This window comes from Oryctolagus cuniculus, chromosome 4, assembly GCF_964237555.1.
Source record: "Oryctolagus cuniculus chromosome 4, mOryCun1.1, whole genome shotgun sequence".
NCBI lineage: Eukaryota > Metazoa > Chordata > Mammalia > Lagomorpha > Leporidae > Oryctolagus > Oryctolagus cuniculus.
In genome coordinates this window covers 139,322,126-139,342,758 of record NC_091435.1, presented here as the reverse complement: position 1 = coordinate 139,342,758, position 20,633 = coordinate 139,322,126, and the positions used below count along the sequence as shown (strand labels likewise).

Sequence of the window (20,633 nt, the reverse complement as noted above, 5' to 3'; positions counted from 1 at the left end):
AAAAGCTAAAAAGGCAAGGTATCTCCCCAAGGATGAATCAGAATGTAATAATTCAATATATAAAATTATCTTTTTCATTTATAATCTACATCTTCAGACAAATATGCCAAAAAGAAACAACTGGCAAGGTTTTTCTTACATAAATAGTTCTCTTACATAAACCAATACATTATTTTAAGATAGTATTTTACTTTTTTTTTTTTTTTTTTTTTTTGGTCAGGCAGAGTGGACAGTGAGAGAGAGAGAGAGAGAGAAAGGTCTTCCTTTTTGCTGTTGGTTCACCCTCCAATGGCCGCCGCGGCCGGTGCACTGTGGCCGGTGTACCGCGCTGATCCGATAGCAGGAGCCAGGTGCTTCTCCTGGTCTGCCATGGGGTGCAGGGCCCAAGCACTTGGGCCATCCTCCACTGCACTCCTGGGCCACAGCAGAGAGCTGGCCTGGAAGAGGGGCAACCGGGACAGAATCCGGCACCCCGACCGGGACTAGAACCTGGTATGCCAGCGTCGCAAAGTGGAGGATTAGCCTAGTGAGCCGCTGCGCCAGCCAAGATAGTATTTTAAAGTAAGCCAAATAAACATATATACATGCTACTTGTTTTTTTTTGTTTAACTTTTACAAAGAACTGCTACTGCTAATAATCAAGATGAAAGCTGACTCACCTGACAGATGGGTTTCTTATACTGGCTGAAAAAGTTTTGCAATTTAACACTTTTGGCTGCAACCAGAGCTCTAATTTCCGTGTACGCTGCTCCAGAGACGGATGATGACTTGGATAATAAACAGTGCAACAAGTGCAAGAGTGCAAAAGGTACCAAATCTCCTTTTGCGGCCCTAAAATTAAAAGCAAACAAATAAATATAAAACCAATGCCCCAGGAGCAAATGGAAAGATACAAATAAGCATATGCTGAATCACATTTATTTTCTATAATATCACATCACATATCTCATATCACCATTTCTAATGTGAGACACACAAAAAAGGAGGATGGTCAAAACAAATAAGGAAACATACAAGTGCTGCCAAATATACCTTCCAATATCCCCTGTTGTAAGAATCAAAGTATCCTTCAACTCATTATTTCTTGATATCTGAGCATGTGTGTATGCTTCCTTCATTCTTAAGACAAAAAGCTAGAAAAACAAAATTAACTGGTTAAAGAAATTTTCAGAGCTAGGTTTTTGAAAGAAAACCCAATTGCTAAAAATAAAAATCAATAACCTCTTTTATAAATCCATCTTCAGAGTTCAAGCATTCCAATATATACTTGATATTTCCACTAAAAGCCACTCTGACATCCTTGTCTGGATCTTCCATTAAATTTAATAAAGTTCCAAGAACTGCTTTTACTTCTGTTTCATCTTCTTTAAAATCAAGGTGCTTACAAAGATGTTGTAGATTATCTATGAAAGCTAAAGGGCGAGAGTATATAATACCTAATTTAACAAATTAAATATTAAAGTTGTGCTATAAAAATAGTCAATAAATACTATATCACAAAGAATCCTAGGTTGCCTAATAATGTTAGTATTTAATACTTGAAATATGTAAGGCACACAGAATTTTAGAGGATTAAAATACTTAAAAATTTTAATTTATTCCTAGTAAAAGTCATAAATTTAAATTTTAAGGAATTAAATCTTAAAAATAAAATTATATTATTAAATTAAAAATAAATAAATTTAAAAATTTAAATAAATTCCAGAACTTTTTAGGCTATAAATAAGTAGTCCAGGGCCGGCGCCGCGGCTCAACAGGCTAATCCTCTGCCTTGTGGCGCCGGCACACCGGGTTCTAATCCCAGTCGGGGCACCGGATTCTGTCCCGGTTGCCCCTCTTCCAGGCCAGCTCTCTGCTGTGGCTAGGGAGTGCAGTGGAGGATGGCCCAAGTGCTTGGGCCCTGCACCCCATAGGAGACCAGGATAAGTACCTGGCTCCTGCCATCAGATCAGCACGGTGCGCCGGCCATGGCAAAGGAAGACCTTTCTCTCTGTCTCTCTCTCTCTCACTGTCCACTCTGCCTGTCCAAAAAAAAAAAAGTAGTCCATTTTAGATTTTGAGGCTCATTATTTGTTACTAAGACAGACTTAAAAGCATATTTCACTAATCCAAAGAACCTTAAACAAAGGGGATCACAGTCATACTCTAAACCTTACAGTAAAGATTTAGGGAGTCCTAGAAACTACCTAGCATCTATTACTTTGAAAACTTGAGAGTAAGTGGCAACTTACAACCTAAACAAATGGATCTTCCAAATGCTTGTGTAAATCTCATGTTCCTAACAAATTCATATTTTATTACCAATGGAAAGGCCCAAGAAAATAAATCTATAGTCCTCAGTTGGGCAAGCTAATCTAACTATAAGAAGTTCTGAAGGTCCAAGGTGATGACTGGAGACACATTAAGAAGGTCTCCGGTATCATCAAAGAAAATACCGAATATTGAACCTCATGATATTAAACCAACCATCAGGTATACTCTGTCCGCCTGTTAAATCACAAAAATCTAGTGTTGTGGCTCAGTGGGTAAAGCCAACAGCTGCAACACCAGCATCCCATACGGGCACGGGTTCCAGTCCCAACTGCTTCACCTCAGCTTCCTGCTAATAGCCTGGGAAAAGCAACAGAAGATGGCCCAAGTGCTTGGGCCCCTGCGACCCACATGGGAGACACAGATTAAGCTCCCGGCTTCTGCCTGGCCCAGCCTTAGCTGTTGCAGCCTTCTGGGAAGTGAACCAGTGGATAGATTTCCATCTCTCCTTTTCTCTCTGTAACTCTTTCAAATAAATAAATAAATCTTTTAAAAAAATCTAAAAATCACTTCTTTTACTGACTCTGTGACATATTCTAATACCATTCATCCATTTATAAATAATCACTACTAAGCATTGAATCTATCAACAATGTCACTTGTTATCTTTTAAGGCCTTAGGCTAGTTCTAGCACTGATTTGAAAAACAGTTTTTCAAATAGGTTTTAAAATATTAAGTAAATCATAACGACTCACCAAGTTTTACTGGGCTAGGTATTTTTTTTTTCAGTAGGAAAAGGAATGGCTTGCAAACAGAAGCTTTTAGTTGAGAAGATGAACATTCGTGTGGGGAAGTGGCTTTCAGGTTCTTACAGAACAGATCCATATGTCCATGTTCAGAGAATGGTTCTGTTAAAGAACTTGTCAAATGAAACATGCCATGAAGGCTACAGACAAGCTGACCAAGTACAGAGGCAAATTCTCTCTTGACAATGTCAGAATCATCTTTGACTTTATCTCTGGAGAAAAAGAAAGAAAAAAAAGCAAACCTCTTGCTTAATTTTTTGGGTTAAATGGTCTTAACTTGGGACAAAATTCTGGTAAGACAAAGCTTATCAGGAAAACATGTTTAATCCTAAAACAAAAGCAACAATTGCTCTACATATTCAGCAATAAACATTAACGTCCTAGGTACAGCCAGAGAATTATGACCTTTCTCATCTAGTGACATATTCAAATTAAAATCTTAATACATACATAAGGATCTTGGGAACTCTGTTGCAAGAATTCTGCTGCTGTAATAAGATAAAAAATCCACTAATACAACTAGCCCGAATTACTTCATGGCAGCTCTGCAGGGCCCAGTTGTGAACTGCTGTTCTCCATTCAAGGAATATTCTTCTTGGAAACAGAGTTAGAAGAAACACACATCGTGACTGCGCCTGTGGTGCTGAAAAAGATTAAATCCATTAAACACACACACATGTGTGTAACGTCAAGTAACACTTAAAATACACAGAATATCTAATCAAAAGCCCCTTTTCAGAAAATAAAACAGGTACAGTGAAAAAGGTCTGTGCACAGCCTTATTAAGTAATCAGAGAAATAAAAATTGAAAATCATATACATCAGATAGAAAAATAAAAATTAAGATAGTTATCACTAATGACTTCTTTTTTTCTTTTTTCTATGTAACAAAAAATTTCAAAGCCTAACAAGGTTATGTATCAGAGAGGATGTGGAACAACAGGTACTCTCATATTCTATTAACAGAAATATAAATTGGCAGGCACATCACTGGAGAATACAGTAGAACAGAGCTGAGGATAAGCAAACTCTACAATCCAACAATTCCATTCTTAGTCTGAAATACTACTTCTTAGGGAGCCACGTTGTGGCACAGCAGGTAAAGCTGCTGTCTACAAGGCTGGCAGCTCATATGGGTGCTGGTTCATGTCCTTGACTGCTTCATTTCCAATCAAGCTCCCTGCTAATGGCCTGGGAAAAGCACTGGAGGATGGCTCAAGTGTTTGGGCTACTGCCACCCATGTGGGAGACCTGGATGAATTTCCTGGCTCCTGGCTTCAGGGTGGCCCAGCCCTGGCCATTGTGGCCATCTGGGAAGTGAACCAGTATATGGAAAATCTGTCTCTCCCTTTCTCTAACTCTGACTTTCAAATAAATTAATTAATTAATTAAAAAAAAATACTGCTTCTCAAGCTTTAATATGCATATGAATCACCTGAGGTCTTGTTAAAACAGTTTCTGATCCTGAAGGTCTTGGGGGAGCACAAGATTCTCTACTTTAACAAGTTCCCAAATGGTGACATCACCACTTACTGCTCTGGGGACTACACTTTCCAAATAGCAAGGCTTTGGAATAACCACATGGTCACTTATTAAAATATCCTTGGAAATTTTGCTTGCATTTATAAAAAAACTGGAAACAATCTGATGGCCTGCCAATAGGTGGCTAGATAAATAGTGTTTATCCACACACTTGAATACTATTGAGAAGTTTAAATAAAATAGCAGAGTTACATGTATCACTATGGGTAACTCTCATGAAGATAATATTGACCAACAAAATGGAAGTTATAAAGGAAATATAATTCTGTGTATTATTTAGAGATAAACATATATAGTAAAAGTAATCAAATATTCATGAGAATAATAAATACCAAATTCAGAACAGTAGTTATCTCTGCGGAGAATGAAGAGAAATTATCGGAGGAACAAAGGGGTTCCACTATATCTCCAACATTTTATTTTACTTTTTAAAAATAAAAACAAAGAATTTTTAAGAGACACAGAGAGAGACAAATAGGGAACTCTCATTCACTGGCTCACTCTCTGAATGCCAGAAATGGCCGAGACTGGGCTGGGCCAAAGCCAGAAGCAGAATCTCAGTGTCCTCCATGGGTGGAAGGCAGCCATCACTGTTATCCTGCAGGGTCTGCAATAACAGGAAGCTGAAGTCTAGAGCTGGAGCCAGTTACCACACTGAGGTAGTTGAATACGGGGCCCAGGCATCTAAGTAGTTGTCTTAACTGCTGACAACCAGTAGGTCAAATACCCACTACATCCTTAACAATTCCTTCCTTCCTTCCTCCCTCCCTCCCTCCCTCCCTCCCTCCTTCCCTCCCTCCCTCTCTCTCTCTCTCTCTTTCTAAGATTTTATTTATTTATTTAAGAGGTAGAGCCACAGAGAGAGGAAGAGTCAGAGAGAAAGGTTATGTCTTCCATCCACAGTTCATTCCCCAAATGGCCACAATGGCTGAAGCTGAGCCGATCTGCAGCCAGGAGCCAGGAGTTTCTTCAGGGTCTCCCACAAGGAAAGGGGCCCGGTTTCCCAGCCCATAGCAGAGACCTGGATGGGAAGAAGAGGAGTAGCCAGGAAAGAACCAGTGCCCACGTGGGATGCCGGCAGCACAGGTGGAGGCTTAGCCTACTACGCCACAGTACTGGCCCCAACATTTTATTTCTTAAACTGGGAAGTTGTTAAAAGTATTTGGTGTATTGCTTTCCTTTTTTTTTATTTGTCAAATATTTCATAATTTTATTAAGTAAAGATAAAGATATGTAAAAATATATTTCAAACTTTTATAGAAAGAAAGGAAATGGGATATCTTGGGGTAGACTTTCATTTTTTACTTTTTACACATATAATTCTTTTTTGAATTATTAAAAATGTACCATCTTGGAGCCGGTGCTGTGGCACAGTGGGTAAAGCCACCACCTGCAGTGCCAGCATCCCATATGGACACCAGTTCGTGTCCTGGCTGCTCCACTTCCAATCCAGCTCTCTGCTATGGCCTGGGAAAGAAGTAGAGGATGGCCCAATTCCTTGGGCCCCGGTACCTGTGTGGGAGACCGAGAAGAGGCTCCTGGCTTCTGGCTTCAGATCAGCACAGCTCCAGCCATTGTGGCCAATTGGGGAGTGAACCAGTAAATGGAAGACCTCTCTCTCTCTCTCTCTCTCTCTGCCTGTACGTCTCTCTCTGTGTAACTCTTTCAAATAAATAAATAAATCTTTGAAAAAAAAAGTACTATCCCTTTTAATTATTGAAAAATATAAATTATAAGTATTAGAAATGCTAAATAAAGTTAAAATAAATCACACACATTAGACAAAATTTTGTGACTACTTACAGTAGCTATCTGAAATCCTCTCACTTAATGCTAGAAGATTAGTGGCAAATGTGGTCAACTTCAAAGAGCCATCATCAGAATGAGGATAAATCCACGGAAGTGAAAGCATTCCACACAAATCTTCCAGGATATGATCTTCAAATGGACTTTTTACTACTGGAACACACAACAGGTGCTGTACGTTATATCTTTCATTTAAACCCTGTCTCCTTTTTAAGTAAAAACAGACATTTGAAATATCAAATGGAATTATAATGTACAAGCAGGAAAAAGGGATTCTTAATATAGAAATCCATGAATGTTCTGAAGTCTGTGAATTCAAAGACATGAGATGTCACTATATTAAAATGTTTTTTCAAAAGGATCACTGCATCAACAGATTCTCAAATCAGAAAACTTAAAAGTTATAAATAATTTTAATTGATGAAGAATAATAAATAAGGATATACTGACAAGAGAAAAAACAGCTAAGTATTCCAAATACTTGTGCATTTAGGTGTCAGGCAAAAAAGAATGACTATTTCCATACTGATCATCTTTGAAAGCTATTTTGATCTACTATTTATTTGTACTCACCTTGCATATAAACCAAAGCATCATAAATTTTCACCACGTTATCAATGACTGCCTCTAGGTCAGGTTTCTGAACAGATTCTAATAAACTCCTACAGCTCTTAAGCACTTTTGTGAAAAAATCCAAAGACATCCAAGTTACCACTACAGAAGGTTTCTTCTTACATTTGTGTTGACAGTCTGTGAAATTCTGGCTGCAATATTAGAATTAAGATAAATTTTGTTATAGTCAAACCTGATACTCTAATAAAGCCAAAAGAAATTGTATAACTTAAATCAATTTAAAGTAAATATGCAATTCAATTAATATGTTGTTATTTTAATCTCTTTATGTTGGTTTTAATCATTCTTAGGACTGGGAATTAAAATTAATCTAGAGGTGCTGTGGCACAAGTTAATCTTCCGCCTGTGGCGCCAGCATATGGGATGCCAATTCTATCTAGTCCCAGCTTCTCCTCTTCTGACCCAGCTCTGCTATGGCCTTGGAAAGCACTGAATGATGGCCCACATGTGGGAGACCCAGAAGAAGCTCCTGGCTCCTGATTGGCTCAGCTCTGGCCTTTGTGGCCATTTGGGGAGTGAACCAGTGGATAGGAGACCTTTCTCTCTGTGTCTCCCTACCACTGTCTGTAACTCTAACTCTCAAATAAATAAATCTTTAAAAAATAAATAAAATTAATTTAGAATAGTAACATGTGTCACCAGGCTTAAAATAACAGTTCTGTTTATTAACTCCCTCCTTTTTTAAAGATTTATTTATTTATTTGAAAGTCAGTATTAGAGAGAGAGAGGGAGAGACAGGGAGAGGGAGAAAGATTTCTCATCCACTGGTTCACTCCCCAGATGGCCACAATGATCAGGGTTGGGCCAGGCCAAAGCCAGGACCAGGAGCTTCTTTCTGATCTGCGTGAGTGGCAGGGGTCCAAACACTTGCACCATCTTTCATGGCTTTCGCAGGCCAATAGCAGGGAGCTGGATCAGAAGTGAGGCAGCCAGGATGCCAGAGTTGCAGGAGGTTGCTTTACCTACTTTGCTGTAATGCCAGCACCAATAAACCTTTTCGTAATAACAAGGCAAGCAAGGGCACACATCGGCCTAATCATCCATTCCTTTAAATTATTTCAAATTCTAAATTAATATAATCTGAACTAAAATTGTTACCCTACAATATTTTTTTTAAAGATTTTATTTATTTATTTGAGAGGTAGAGTTATAGACAGTGAAAGGTAGAGAGAGAGAAAGGGAGAGAGAGAGAGAGTCTTCCTTCTGCTGGGTCACTCCCCAGATGGCCACAACAACCGGAGCTGCGCCAATCCGAAGCCAGGAGCCAGGAGCTTCTTCCAGCTCCCATTTGGGATGCCGGCGCCACACAGGCGGAAGATTAACCTACTGCGCCACGGCGCCGGCCCCTCCCTACAGTATCTTTTATAACTTTGTACAGATTAGGAAAAAAGTGAGTCAGATGATGATAAAAAATAAGGAATGCTTATGTCTAAAACATTGCAGGACAAATACAACTAAATCGTCAGACTTCCTACTTTGTCTCTTCTGATAGAAACATAAAACTAAATATTAAGGATTCTGAACTGAAATATACTTCTAGTGCATTCTAAATTGTTACTATCAAAGGTAGAAATGAAAGAATCAAAAGAACACTGGCTTTTGCTATTTTCTAGTTACATGTCCTCAGAAAAGTTGAAGTTTCAGACAAAAAGGGCCTCAACATGTCTCAATTTCTTATTTGTAAAATGGGCATAAAAGTAGTTCCCTCACAGGACTGTCATAAACGTTAAATAAGATATGTATGAGACATCTTCAAAAGTTCATGGAAAAAGTATATTAAAGCTATGATGGATTTCAAATATTTTTATATCAAAATAAGCTTTTTTTAAAAAAAATATTTGTTTATAGGTCCAGCGATGTGGTGCAGCGGGTTAATGCCCTTGCCTGAAGCACCGGCATCCTATATGGGCACTGGTTTTAGTCTCGGCTGCTCCTCTTCCGATCCAGCTCTCTGCTGTGGCCTGGGAAAGCAGTGGAAGATGGCCCAAGTCCTTGGGCCCCTGCACCCACGTGGGAGACCCAGAAGAAGCTCCTGGCTCCCGGCTTCAGATCGGAGCAGCTCTGGTTGTTGTGGCCAATTGGGGAGTGAACCAGTGGATGGAAGACCTCTCTCTCTGCCTGTATGTCTCTCTCTGTGTAACTCTGACTTTCAAATAAATCTTTGAAAAAAGAAAAAAAAGTAGTACTTTGGCCATTGCGGTCATTTGGGGAGTGAACCAGCTGATGGAAGACCTCTGCCTCTCTGTAACTCTGCCTTTCAAATAAATAAATATTAAAAAAAAATATATACAAAAAAAAAAAAAAAAAAAAAAAAAAAAAAAGAAAAAAGAAAAAAAAGCGCTCAACAGAAAATAAATTTCTTATCTACTCATTGAAAAGTTTGTGTTCTGAGGTTATACAAATCAAATGAAAAATGACATCTCATAAAACAGTAAATCCAAATTCATATAGGAAACCCACCCAGAAAATACAAGAAGTTGTTTTACCAGTCCATGTTTTGCTGAGAACAGTGAACAGTACACAGAGCTGTCAGTTGTAAGACAACAGTGATTCCTTCTAAAGTCTCAATAACAGGATTCTTTAGATTATTATATTCGAGGGAAATCTGAAGGAATTCAGCTTTCTGTTTCAGTGCACTCCACAAAATGCTCTTTTTGTTCATATCCACATGTTTAATTCTATAATTAATTATAATCATAGTAGAAATTAATGATCAATATACATTTAGTTCAAAGAGAAAACATATTTAAAACAAAATATACCATGTAATATCAACTATTGAAATTTATATGAGGATAGATTTAAAACAACAATAAAAACAATGTTCAGGGCTAACTGAAATATGGCAGTTCTTTGACTATAATACAAAAGATAGTTTACTTGTTAACACAAAAATTGATGACAGATGAATAATCTCACAGATTTTTCACATGGTAAAAAGTTAGGCATTTAAAAATATGCAAAGCAACTTTATGTAGCCATTAAGAATTTTATACTAGAAGAGACTACAAGTGGTGTATTTAAATCAAAGCACTTAACTAATGTTAAGTTTTGGAAGAAAACAAAGTTTTATTAAACAACTAAACACAAACTGAATGAAGTTCATACTCCTCAGTCACTTTGGACGTTCTTTTGGAAGAGTTTAGAGATGAGCTGAGTCGACGCCTTTTGGGTGATATTCCATCACTATCGCTGCTGAGGCTTTCCTGTGGGGTTTGACATGGAATCTCCTCAAGGATTTCCATAGTTTCCATCTTCAAGGCTGCATACAGTGGTCCCAACAAGTACTGAGAAAACAAAAATAATCTATTAGAAAATGTTTATATTATTCACAGACAGCAAATAATATATTGAGTGTCAGTCATCTGTTTTCTAGTAAACTATTTTCAGAGTCTCATAATGCAAAACAAACAGAAAATTAGCCTATATTATTTCACAGTTCATATATCAATTATGGCTCCATACATAGTCTCAGAAAGCTTAAGGCAAATCCTCTCTGTAACCTATTTTCCCCCTCTATCAAAATGCTAAAAAAAAAAAAAATTCTGTAAGAAAATTATTGTTTTGTTAATCCAGCAAGGTTTACAGATAAACTGTTTAATCAAGTTAATAAAATCTGACTACTTTATTGTTTTGCCTGTCTCCCAGAATCCAAATAGGAAAGAGGGCATAACTGATTAATCACAGATTTTCTAAGAGTGATTGATAATAATTTGTCCAAGATAAAATAATCAAAGTTCCTGGATGTAAGTTAATAACAGACTCCCTTTCGATGGGAAAAAAAAATGCAAAAACCATGTTCAAACTTTACAAATTCTACTTTAAAGCATTCTACCCCTAGGCAGTTGAATACCAACTTCGTGAATAAATTCTTCTGAAATCAAAGTAAAAATCCATAATAAGGAGCCAGATTAGAATATGAAAATCATTATGTCTTGAGTATGCATTATTAAAGATATTCTATTTTCCCTTTATCCTATCTTGTACATTTGTACATACTTAAATGATGAACAAAACACAAACTTCAGAAGCAACACACTGAATATGACTTACCCCTGCATCTACCTGAACTCCAAGCACATCCACAAGAGCTCTACAAATATTTCTTACATAGACCTTTCTGACTTGTAAAGCAGTTTCATATCCAGCTGGCACAAATTTAAGAAAATACTGCAGTAAATGGCACAAAGCTGCTTTTAGCAAATCAGACTTAAGCCGCATAAGCACACCATCTTCAAACATGACACAGAGTTTTTCCAGCAGCATATTTAAATAGACAGGTTCAATATTTCTGTAGGCTTCTGCATCAAAGGGGAACAATGTCTTTATCAGCTTTGACAGTGGCTTTTCATAGAGTTTTAATTGGTCAGCATCCATTTCTACAAGATGTTTTAATAACTCCAAAAAGGAGCTAAAAAAAGTGCTGGCTGGTTGTGCTGGTAGTCCTCCAAGCTCAAAGAGTTCAGTTAAAAGGGTGATTGCTAAAGATTTAATTTTTGGACTACCACACTCTAGCAGAACACAACCTATATGCCAAAGTAAGAGCTCTTGCCTTCTAAAAAACACAATTGCGACAATACGAATAAGAACCATTAATAAAGTGGCTTCAATAAATTCTAGATTCTGCATGCTCATGAACTGCAAAGGAGCTGGTTGTAAATAACCCATGTGTTCATCTAATTGACTTAAAAAGTGGCTAACAACCACTGGCCATTCCACAACATGTCCCGTTGCGTGTTTTCTGTGGAGGCAAATCAAATCTTCAAAAAGATCCAATAATTCCTTTGTGAGCACTCCAAAAATAGCAGGACTCTTGCTTTTAAAAAGAAATAATAATGAGCAGATGACTTCACAGATTTTCTTGTGCAACATGTGACAGGATGGAGTTGCTGCAATCCGCAGAAGTCTTGTTATGATCCAATTACTGAATTCTTTGAAAATAATAAACAAAAAAGGTATTAAATAAACAAGTATGTTAGAAGCGCTAATTAATTTGCAAAATGCTTGATTTTGAAGGTATAAACTTCACTAATAAAATAGACTAAAACACTTCTTACACAATGCAACCATTCTAGTTTAGAATACCAGCTCTCGAGTTAGACAAGGTCCTAGCCTCCCTCTTATTAGTTTTAGGAACTTTACAATTCTCTGAACCTCTGAAACTTCACCTATGATATCTATGTTACGGGTTAACATGAGAATAAATATAAAATATGTAAACAATTAGCATAGCTTTCAAAGTATAATAGATGTTCAGTAAATGGCAGCAATTATCACTCCTGTGACAAAAATTTATTGAGTGATGCTCTATCCCAGGTAAATAAGCCTAAATAACTAATTCTTTCCTTAAAAATTCTACATATGGCCTCTTAAACTCTTTGACTATGATTCAGAAGTCTATCTTATATCACAACCAAGTCTACATAGGCATATTTATTTTATTCAAAAATATGAAATAAAAGTTTCACAAAATAGGGCTGGGCATTCAGCACAGCAGTTAGGATGGCACCCTAGATGTCCGCACCCCCAGTTGGAATGCCTGGGTTAGGGTCCTGGTCTGCTGTTTATTCCAGCTTCCTACTACTGTGCACCCTGGGAGGCAACAGGCGCTGGTTTAAGTAGCTGGAGTCTTGTCATTCATATGGCAGACTAGGACTCAGTTCCTAGCAGCCAGGCTTTGGCCTGGCCCAGGCCTGGCTATTACAGGCATCTGGGGAGTGAACCAGAAGATGGATGGAAGGTCTTTCTCTCTCTACCTCCCTCCCTCTCTCTCCCCCTCTCTCTTTCTACCTTTCAGATAAATAAAATATTTTAAAAAGTTTCATAAGAGAGTACTAATTCATATTACACACAATATAGCATGATATTTTCTAGTCTATTTCTTCTTATTTTAAATGCTGATGATGCCATAAAGTAACCTCACAATTCATTAGTGGCTTATGACTTGTAATTGAAAAATGCCTGTAGCCATTGGGTGGGCGTTGTGGCACAGCAAGTTGGACCATTGCTTCGGATGCCTGCATCCCATGTCAGAGTGCCTGATTCAAGTCCTGGCTACTCTGTGCTTCTGATCCAGCTTCTCGCTGAGGAGCCTGGGAGGCAGGGATGATGGCCCGGGCACTTGGGTTCCTGCCATTGACATGGGAGATCCTGATAGAGTTCTTGGCTCCTGGCTTTGTCCCGTTGCAGGCATTTGGGGAATGAACCCATGGATGGAAGATCTCTCTCTATCTCTCCCTGACTGTTACTCTGCCTTTCAAATAAATAAATCTAAAAGAAACCAAAAAATAAAAAACAAAAAAACTGTAGTCAAGAATACAATATAAACAGGTGACTACAATACAACTTATTTTTTTAATAAAGATTTATTTATTTTACTTGAAAGTCACAGCTACACAGAGAGAGAGGGAGAGGCAGAGAGAGAGATAGGTCTTCCATTTGCTGATTCACTCCCCAGATGGCCGCAACGGCCGAAGCCGCACCGATTCGAAGCCAGGAGCCAGAAGTTTCTTCCAGTCTCCCACACGGGTTCAGGGGCCCAAGGACTTGGGCCATCTTCCACTGCTTTCCCAGGCCATAGCAAAGAGCTGGATTGGAAGTGGAGCAGCTGGGTCTCGAACCCATGCCCAGATGGCATGCCGGCACTGCAGGTGGCAGCTTTACCTGCTACACCACAGCGCCAGCCCCTACAATACAGTTTAATAACCACTACAACAGGGGCCAGAGTTGTGGCGTAGCAGGTTAAGCTGCCACCTGCAACACAACGCCAGCAATAGATTGCAGATAAATGTATGAATAGCAGTACTTACCAATACAGTTGCCTTTGGCTTCATTTTGTCCATGGCTTCCATTCACATTTACAAACATAAGTGGGGAAGATTTCATGATATGCTGGATAAAATCAAGTAACATCACAGAGGTTGGCTGAGAGTCAGTTTTCTTTATAAGTTCCACAGCAACTAAAACAACAAAATACTCATTTTAGAGTCATAACAAATTAACAGCAGTCCTTTTGTTAAGAATGACCTTGGTGACTAGAATTATGTCTAGCACAGTACTTACACGAAATTGATGAGGTTGAACACTACACTGTTATCTAATTTTAAATGTTTAATAATCATGTCAGGCACTGTATTATAAAATCTGAAGATTTTTTTTAAAAAAATCACAATCTGGGGGCCAGCACTGTGGCATAGTGGGTTAAGCTACTGCCTGCAGCGCCAGCATCTCATATGGGCACCGGTTCAAGACCCGGATGCTCCACTTCCTATCCAGCTCTCTGCTATGGCCTGAGAAAGCAGTGGAAGATGGCCCAGGTCCTTGGGCTCCTATACCCATGTGGGAGGCCCACAAGAAGCTCCTGGCTCCTGGCTTCAGATTGGTACAGCTTTGGCAGTTGTGGCCATCTGGGGAGTGAACCAGCGGATGGAAGACCTCTCTCTCTCTGCCTCTCCTTCTTTCTCTGTGTAACTCTTTCAAATAAATAAATAAGTAAATATTTTTTAAAAAAAATCTCTTTCTGGTGAGGCAGTGAAACAATTAACTAATAACTTTTAAACATGGCAACTGCAGTAATCCAGAATAAGGATAAAGAAGATACTGTGAAGGAACTGATTCCTCTATGATGAATTGGTCCAACCGAGAGGGTAAGGAAGGGCAAGTAGTCTAAACACAAAGGGCACCGTACGAAAATACTTCTTGCAAGTATTTGTAAGTTCAGTAGTCCTCTGTAAGTTTTCAGCAACCCTCAATTTCAGCTTTAAACATTTGTTTTATTTATTTGAAAAGCAGAGAGAGAGAGACACAGAGAAAGAGAACTCCCATCTGCTGGTTCATTTCTCACATGCCTGCAGTGGCTGGGACTCGGCCCAGGCGGAAGCCAGGAGCTGGGAATTCAATCCAGGTCTCCCATGTGGGTGGCAGGAAACAAATCACTCGAGCCACCACTGCTGCCACCCAAGATGTGCATTAGCCGGAAGCTGGAGTCAGGAGCTGGAGCCAGATAGAGAACCCAGGTACTCCAATATGGGACACAGGCTTCATCAACTCTAGCATAACCCTGTCCCAGCAACCCAAAATTCTACTGATTAAAAGAAGAAAGGCTAAATGGCTGTCATAAGTCATAAAATCTGTGTCAAATCTGTAATCAAAATGATAAATCTTGGAGCAGCAGGTTAAGCCAATGCTTGGGATGCCGATATCCAATTTCAGAGTGCCTGATTAAGTCCTGGCTACTCAGCTTACAATCCAGTTCCCTGGTAATATTCCTTGGAGGCAGTGGATAATGGTTCCTGCCTTCCACATGGGAGACCAGGAAAGAGTTCCAAGCTCCTGGCTTCAGCCTGGGCCAATACCAGCTGTTGAGGGCATTTGGGGAGTAAACCAGTAGATGGAAGATAGTCCAATCTCTATCTGTGTCACTCTGCCTTTCAAATCAATAAATCTTTTTAAAAAGTTAAAATCCTAAGCCAAATGCCATTCTGTATTATCCCTTCTAGGTAACTTCAATAGATACAACATGACACTAACTTGCCAAGTTGGCAAATTTTTTTACAGATTATTTATTTATTTGAAAGTCAGAGTTATAGAAAGAGAGGGAGAGACAGAGAGAAAGAGATTGTCCATCCACTGGTTCACTCCCCAAATGCCCACAATGGTCAGGGCTGAGCCAGGTAGAAGCCAGGAGCCAGAAGTTTCTTCTAGGTCCCCCACACGGGCAGCAGGGGCCCAAAGCACTTGGGCTATCTTCCAGTGCTTTTCCTAGGCCATCAGGAGGGATCCAGATCAGAAATGGAGTAGCCAGGTCATGAACCAGCACCCAAATGGGATGCCAGAGTTGCAGGCGGCGGCTTCACCCACTACACAATGCCAGCCCCAGCAATATTTTTATATAGCCACAAACAGGCAGTCGTTGATTCAGCGACTCACAGAACCTACTACTTCCTACAGACTAAGGCATCAACTGTTATTCATAGAAATTTGTGGTATTTGCTGCATCTCTACAACTAGCTAGAAGAGGGTCCGTATGTTTAGAGATGGTCAAACGCTTTTTATGTGCAATATCTGCTACCAAAGAATAGCCCATAACAAGCAAAGAAAATCTAGATAGTAGGAAAACAGAATTATTTTAAGCACCTGAATCATATTATGTAAGAGGCAACAAGCAATATGGAATAACAACTTGCTTGAAAATACAATCATACATAATAACTCTGCACCTAAAAGTACATTAAGAAAAATACAAGTATAATGTTGTATACATGGCAAAGAAAACAATCCAATTTACAAAGTTTACATAAGAAATAATTGGTTTCTTACCAACATTTACATCTGTAAGTATTCTGTCAATGAACTGACATAGAATTTGTCTTGGCTTCTGTACAACTGTATTATATTCTTCTGGAGTGGCACTAAAATACAATAAAAATTTTTTAATCCTTAAAAGGATGCACAATTGTACTTGCAAAAATTTCTTTGAGGTTAAACTTACCAAATATGTTTGGTTTCATTGTTAACATTCCCAGTATTATTCCACTTAAAAAAATGACAAAAATACCTAAAATATATGCTACTGATTTACATGGGGGAAAAAAGCATACTGATGACACCATGAAGAATCCAATCTGCAAAATCTAGACCTTCCCTGTTCAACATGATACCTATTAGCCACATGCAGCAGCTGAAAGATTGTTCATCCAAATTGAAATGTGCTGTAAGCATAAAATATATATTGAATTTCTAATACTTAGAATCAAAAAGCACAGTATCCTATTAATAATTTTACATTAATTACATGCTGAAATATTTGGATATCCTGAGGTAAATAAAATATACTATTAAAATTAATTTCACCTATTTCCTTTTTACTTTTTTTAATGTGCCTGCTAGACAAATTTAAAGTACATATGTGGTTTACATATATTCCTATTAAACAGTGTGGACCTTGACTTTTGAAAAATCTCCAGAACAGTTTCTTTAGCAAATAAATTTCAACAGAGAAAAAGAGAGGAGAACAAATCTGTAACTAAGGCTTAAGAAACATATCAACCAAGTGCAATTCATGATCCAAACAGGATTCAGATTCCAAATAAATACTATGACATGGGAAAAAGTAAGCAGAACAGATATTTGGTATTCCTAAGGAATTATCAGTTTTAGGTGTGAACATAGTACTGTAATTATGCTTTAAAAATCTTTACCCTTTAGAGATAAATATATTCATGTATGAAATGATGCCTGGAATTTGCTTCAAAGTAATCTTTATTGAGAAAGAGGGTCATGAATTGATCTTACTGGGTGATGAGTACATGGAGAATTAATATATGTTCTTTTTCTCTTCTTTTGTTGTTGGGAATTTTCCATAATAAAAAAGCTTTTTAATGTTAAGAAAAAAGACATATACTTTGTTTTTAGTACCAATCAAGAGAAAAAAAAAGAGGGTATATATTACAAGCAGAAGACTTGCACCCTAGAATCCTGAGTAAATTCAACCCGAGCTCTATGACTTGGTTTAAATCATTATAGAATAGAATGTAAGAATTTAGTAGAAAGTCTGTGTTTCACTACATAAGATAAGGAACCATACAGCCATTCTCCAAGCCAACAAACATTTACTGAGCACCTATAATATGGCAGTCAACACACCAGAAGCTACTATTGGGAAGGTCATAGAAGCAGTTTCCTGGGGGAGACTTAGTAAGTAAACCTAGACTTCTATTCAAGGTATATTGTGAGGCCATTCACCAAAGCAGCTGTCACAGGGGGAACACAGAACTGGAGAGAAAAAACAAAACCAGTTTTAGAAATACTGAGTTAAAGCCTCAAAAAAGCAACTAAGTGGGAAGTCCAAAAGACAGCAATTAGTTCTGGACCTCAAGAAATATCTAACCTAGAGATATAGGTCAAGTTATCATTATATTTCACCTAGTAAACAAGCCAAAACACATGGTCCATGTTATTTCATTTAATGCACACAAGCAACAAGATAGTGATATTAAATTTTAAGTTGTATTTGAGAAGACTACACTCATAGAGATTACAAAACCTGCCTAAAATCATACAGCTAGTAGTAGTGAAAGCCTGGGATACACACGCAAACATAATTAAGTAAAAACAAAGTCAAAGAAAGAACCCTAAGTTCAAGTTACAGAAGTCATAAAGGAGAAAGGGAAAGATGGCTAGAGAAACAGAAAAACAAAACAAAACAAAACAAAAAAAAACCACCGGTTTATTCTAAAACCAAGGAAATTAGAACTTCAAGGAGGGTGCAGTTAACAAGATCAAATTAGCTTTTGAAAATGTAGCATGAAATTTACCATTTTTAAGTATACAGTTCTACAGTATTAAGTACACTCACATTGTTTTGCAACCATTACCATCATCCACCTCCAGAATATTTTCATCTTCTCAAACTGTAATCTACCCACAATCAATAACATACCATTTACACCTAACCCAGATAAACAACATCTACTTTTTTGTCTCCATAAACTTAACTAATCTAGGTACCTCATATATAAGTGAATCTTACAGTATTTGTCTTTTTATGACTGACTCTATTTTGCTTAGCATGTCTTCGAGGTTCATCCAGGTTACAGCACATGTCAGAACTGCCTTTCTTTAAAGGCTAAATAATGTTCTATTGTCTATCTATATACCACATTCTATTAACCCACCTTTTAGTTTCTGTGACTAATGAATGCTATGAACATGGGTACAAAAACACCTGTTCATGACACTGCTTTCAGTTCTTTTGAGTGTATACCCAGAAGTGCTGGATTATATGGTAATTCTATGTTTAACTCTTTGTGGTAGCCCCACACAACCAATGCACAAGGGTTCCAATTTCTTCATATCCTCACTAACACTTGTTATTTTGGAAGGCTTTGATCACAGCTATTAACATGAGTATGAAATAGCATCTTATTGTGGGTTCTTATAAATTATATACTTGAAAGAGACAGAGAGACAGAAAGATACAGGGAGCTCCCATATGTTGGCTCACTCCCCAAATGTCTGCAGTGGCCAGGCTGGGCCAGATCAAAGCTGGAAACTTAATCCAGGTCTCTCTTATGAATGGCAGAAATCCAGTCATTTGAGGGATCACTGCTGCTTCCCAAGATCTGCATTAGCAGAGAGCCAGAGTCAAGAACACGCACTGGGAATTGAACCCAGGTATTCCAAAGTGGGACAAAAGTGTCTAACTCACTAGGTTAAATGCTACCCCTTGTGGTTTTGATTTGCAGCTCTGTGATCTTAAGAATGTGCTTATTGGTCATCTGTATATTTTCTTTGCAAAAAAGTCTATTCAAGTTCTTTGTCCATCTTCAGTGAGGTTGTGTTTATTTTTGTTGAAGTCTAGGGCTTCTTAATATATTCTAGATATTAAACTCCTTATCAAATATATGATTTACAAATATTTTCTCCTATTCCATGGGTTGCCATTTCACTCTGTTGATCTTGTTCTTTGGTGCACCAAAGTCTTTTAACTCAATGAATTTCAATTTATCTAATTTTCCTTTTACTGTCTGTGTTTTTTGTGCCATAGCCAAGAAATAACTGCCAAATCCAATGTCATAATGCTATTCCTCTATGTTCTTTTCTGAGGTATTTTAGAGTTTCAGCTTTTATGCTTAGGTCTTTGACTCATGTGGAACTAACTTCTGTATTTTCTTTTTGGATTTTTATTATTTAATTTTTTAAAGATTTATTTTACTTATTTGAAAGGCAGTTCCAGAGAGAGGGCGAGAGACAGAGACAGACACAGAGACAGAGACAGGGAGGGAGGGAGGAAGGAATTTACCACTCACTGGCTCACTCCCTAAATGGCCACAATGGCCAGGGCTGGGTCAGGCAGAAGCCAGGAGCCTGGAATGCCTTGCTGGTCTCCCATATGGATGGCAATGACCTAGCTACCTGGGCCATCTTCCATTGCATTCCTAAGCACCTTAGCAGTGTACTGGAATGGAAGTGGGGCATCCAGGACTTGAATTTGCAATCATAAGGGATGCTGGTGTAACAACCTAACTCCCTACACAACAATGCCACAATTCCAGCCTCTCTTTTGGGATTTTTAGAGTTTGAATGTAGAAGTTAAGGCAGAAGCCAGATTGCAAGGGCTGAAAAGCAGATAAAAGTGAACACTGAGAATAGTATACCCTTTCTAAAGCTTGGATATGAAAAGAATTATAGTAGTAACTAGAGGAATATTTGGAGTCAAAAATATTCTCAAGATGGAAGGCCCTTTTTCTTAAACCAGATACAAGTGAAAAGATAATCCCTGGACAGAAGGGGTACTTCTTTCATCAATATATGAAAAGATGGGTACAGATGCTAATAACTCAACCAATTTAAATGCTTAATTCGGTAACTTAATCAATTCAAAAGGAAAATAAAACAGACTGCTTCAAGAAAGTAAGAATTGTTGCCGGGATAGGGTCAGAATGCACATAAATAATCATAATCATGTACACCTAAAGCAGAGAATGACTAACTATACCTAGAAGATTTATGGAGGGCTCTGTATAAATGATTAGCAAAATCCATTCCTTCAAATGACAAAACAGCTTAGTATGTGGTAGAAAAGTTGGTTATTT

The 20,633-nt window shown here is 38.1% G+C and overlaps 1 protein-coding gene across 4 annotated transcripts in view; it reads right to left on the bottom strand.

The window, feature by feature from the left end:
• ATR (ATR serine/threonine kinase) overlaps nucleotides 1-20,633 on the bottom strand; it is a 124,915-nt gene that overhangs the window by 97,903 nt on the left and 6,379 nt on the right. For 2 of the 4 annotated variants that reach the window (XR_007924529.2, XM_051859026.2), the window contains exons 2-13: nucleotides 16,357-16,448; nucleotides 13,848-13,997; nucleotides 11,092-11,969; nucleotides 10,147-10,325; nucleotides 9,525-9,716; nucleotides 6,979-7,169; nucleotides 6,403-6,558; nucleotides 3,508-3,700; nucleotides 3,007-3,269; nucleotides 1,222-1,412; nucleotides 1,033-1,133; nucleotides 660-831 (exon numbers count right to left, since the gene is read on the bottom strand). Coding sequence is in view for 3 of the 4 variants with exons in the window: in XM_051859026.2 (XP_051714986.2) it covers nucleotides 660-831; nucleotides 1,033-1,133; nucleotides 1,222-1,412; nucleotides 3,007-3,269; nucleotides 3,508-3,700; nucleotides 6,403-6,558; nucleotides 6,979-7,169; nucleotides 9,525-9,716; nucleotides 10,147-10,325; nucleotides 11,092-11,969; nucleotides 13,848-13,997; nucleotides 16,357-16,448 (2,758 nt within the window). In the remaining variant the exon portion in view is untranslated. The remainder of the gene's footprint in view (nucleotides 1-659; nucleotides 832-1,032; nucleotides 1,134-1,221; nucleotides 1,413-3,006; nucleotides 3,270-3,507; nucleotides 3,701-6,402; nucleotides 6,559-6,978; nucleotides 7,170-9,524; nucleotides 9,717-10,146; nucleotides 10,326-11,091; nucleotides 11,970-13,847; nucleotides 13,998-16,356; nucleotides 16,449-20,633) is intronic. The other 2 variants (XM_008266276.4, XM_070072689.1) reach the window with 2 other exon arrangements.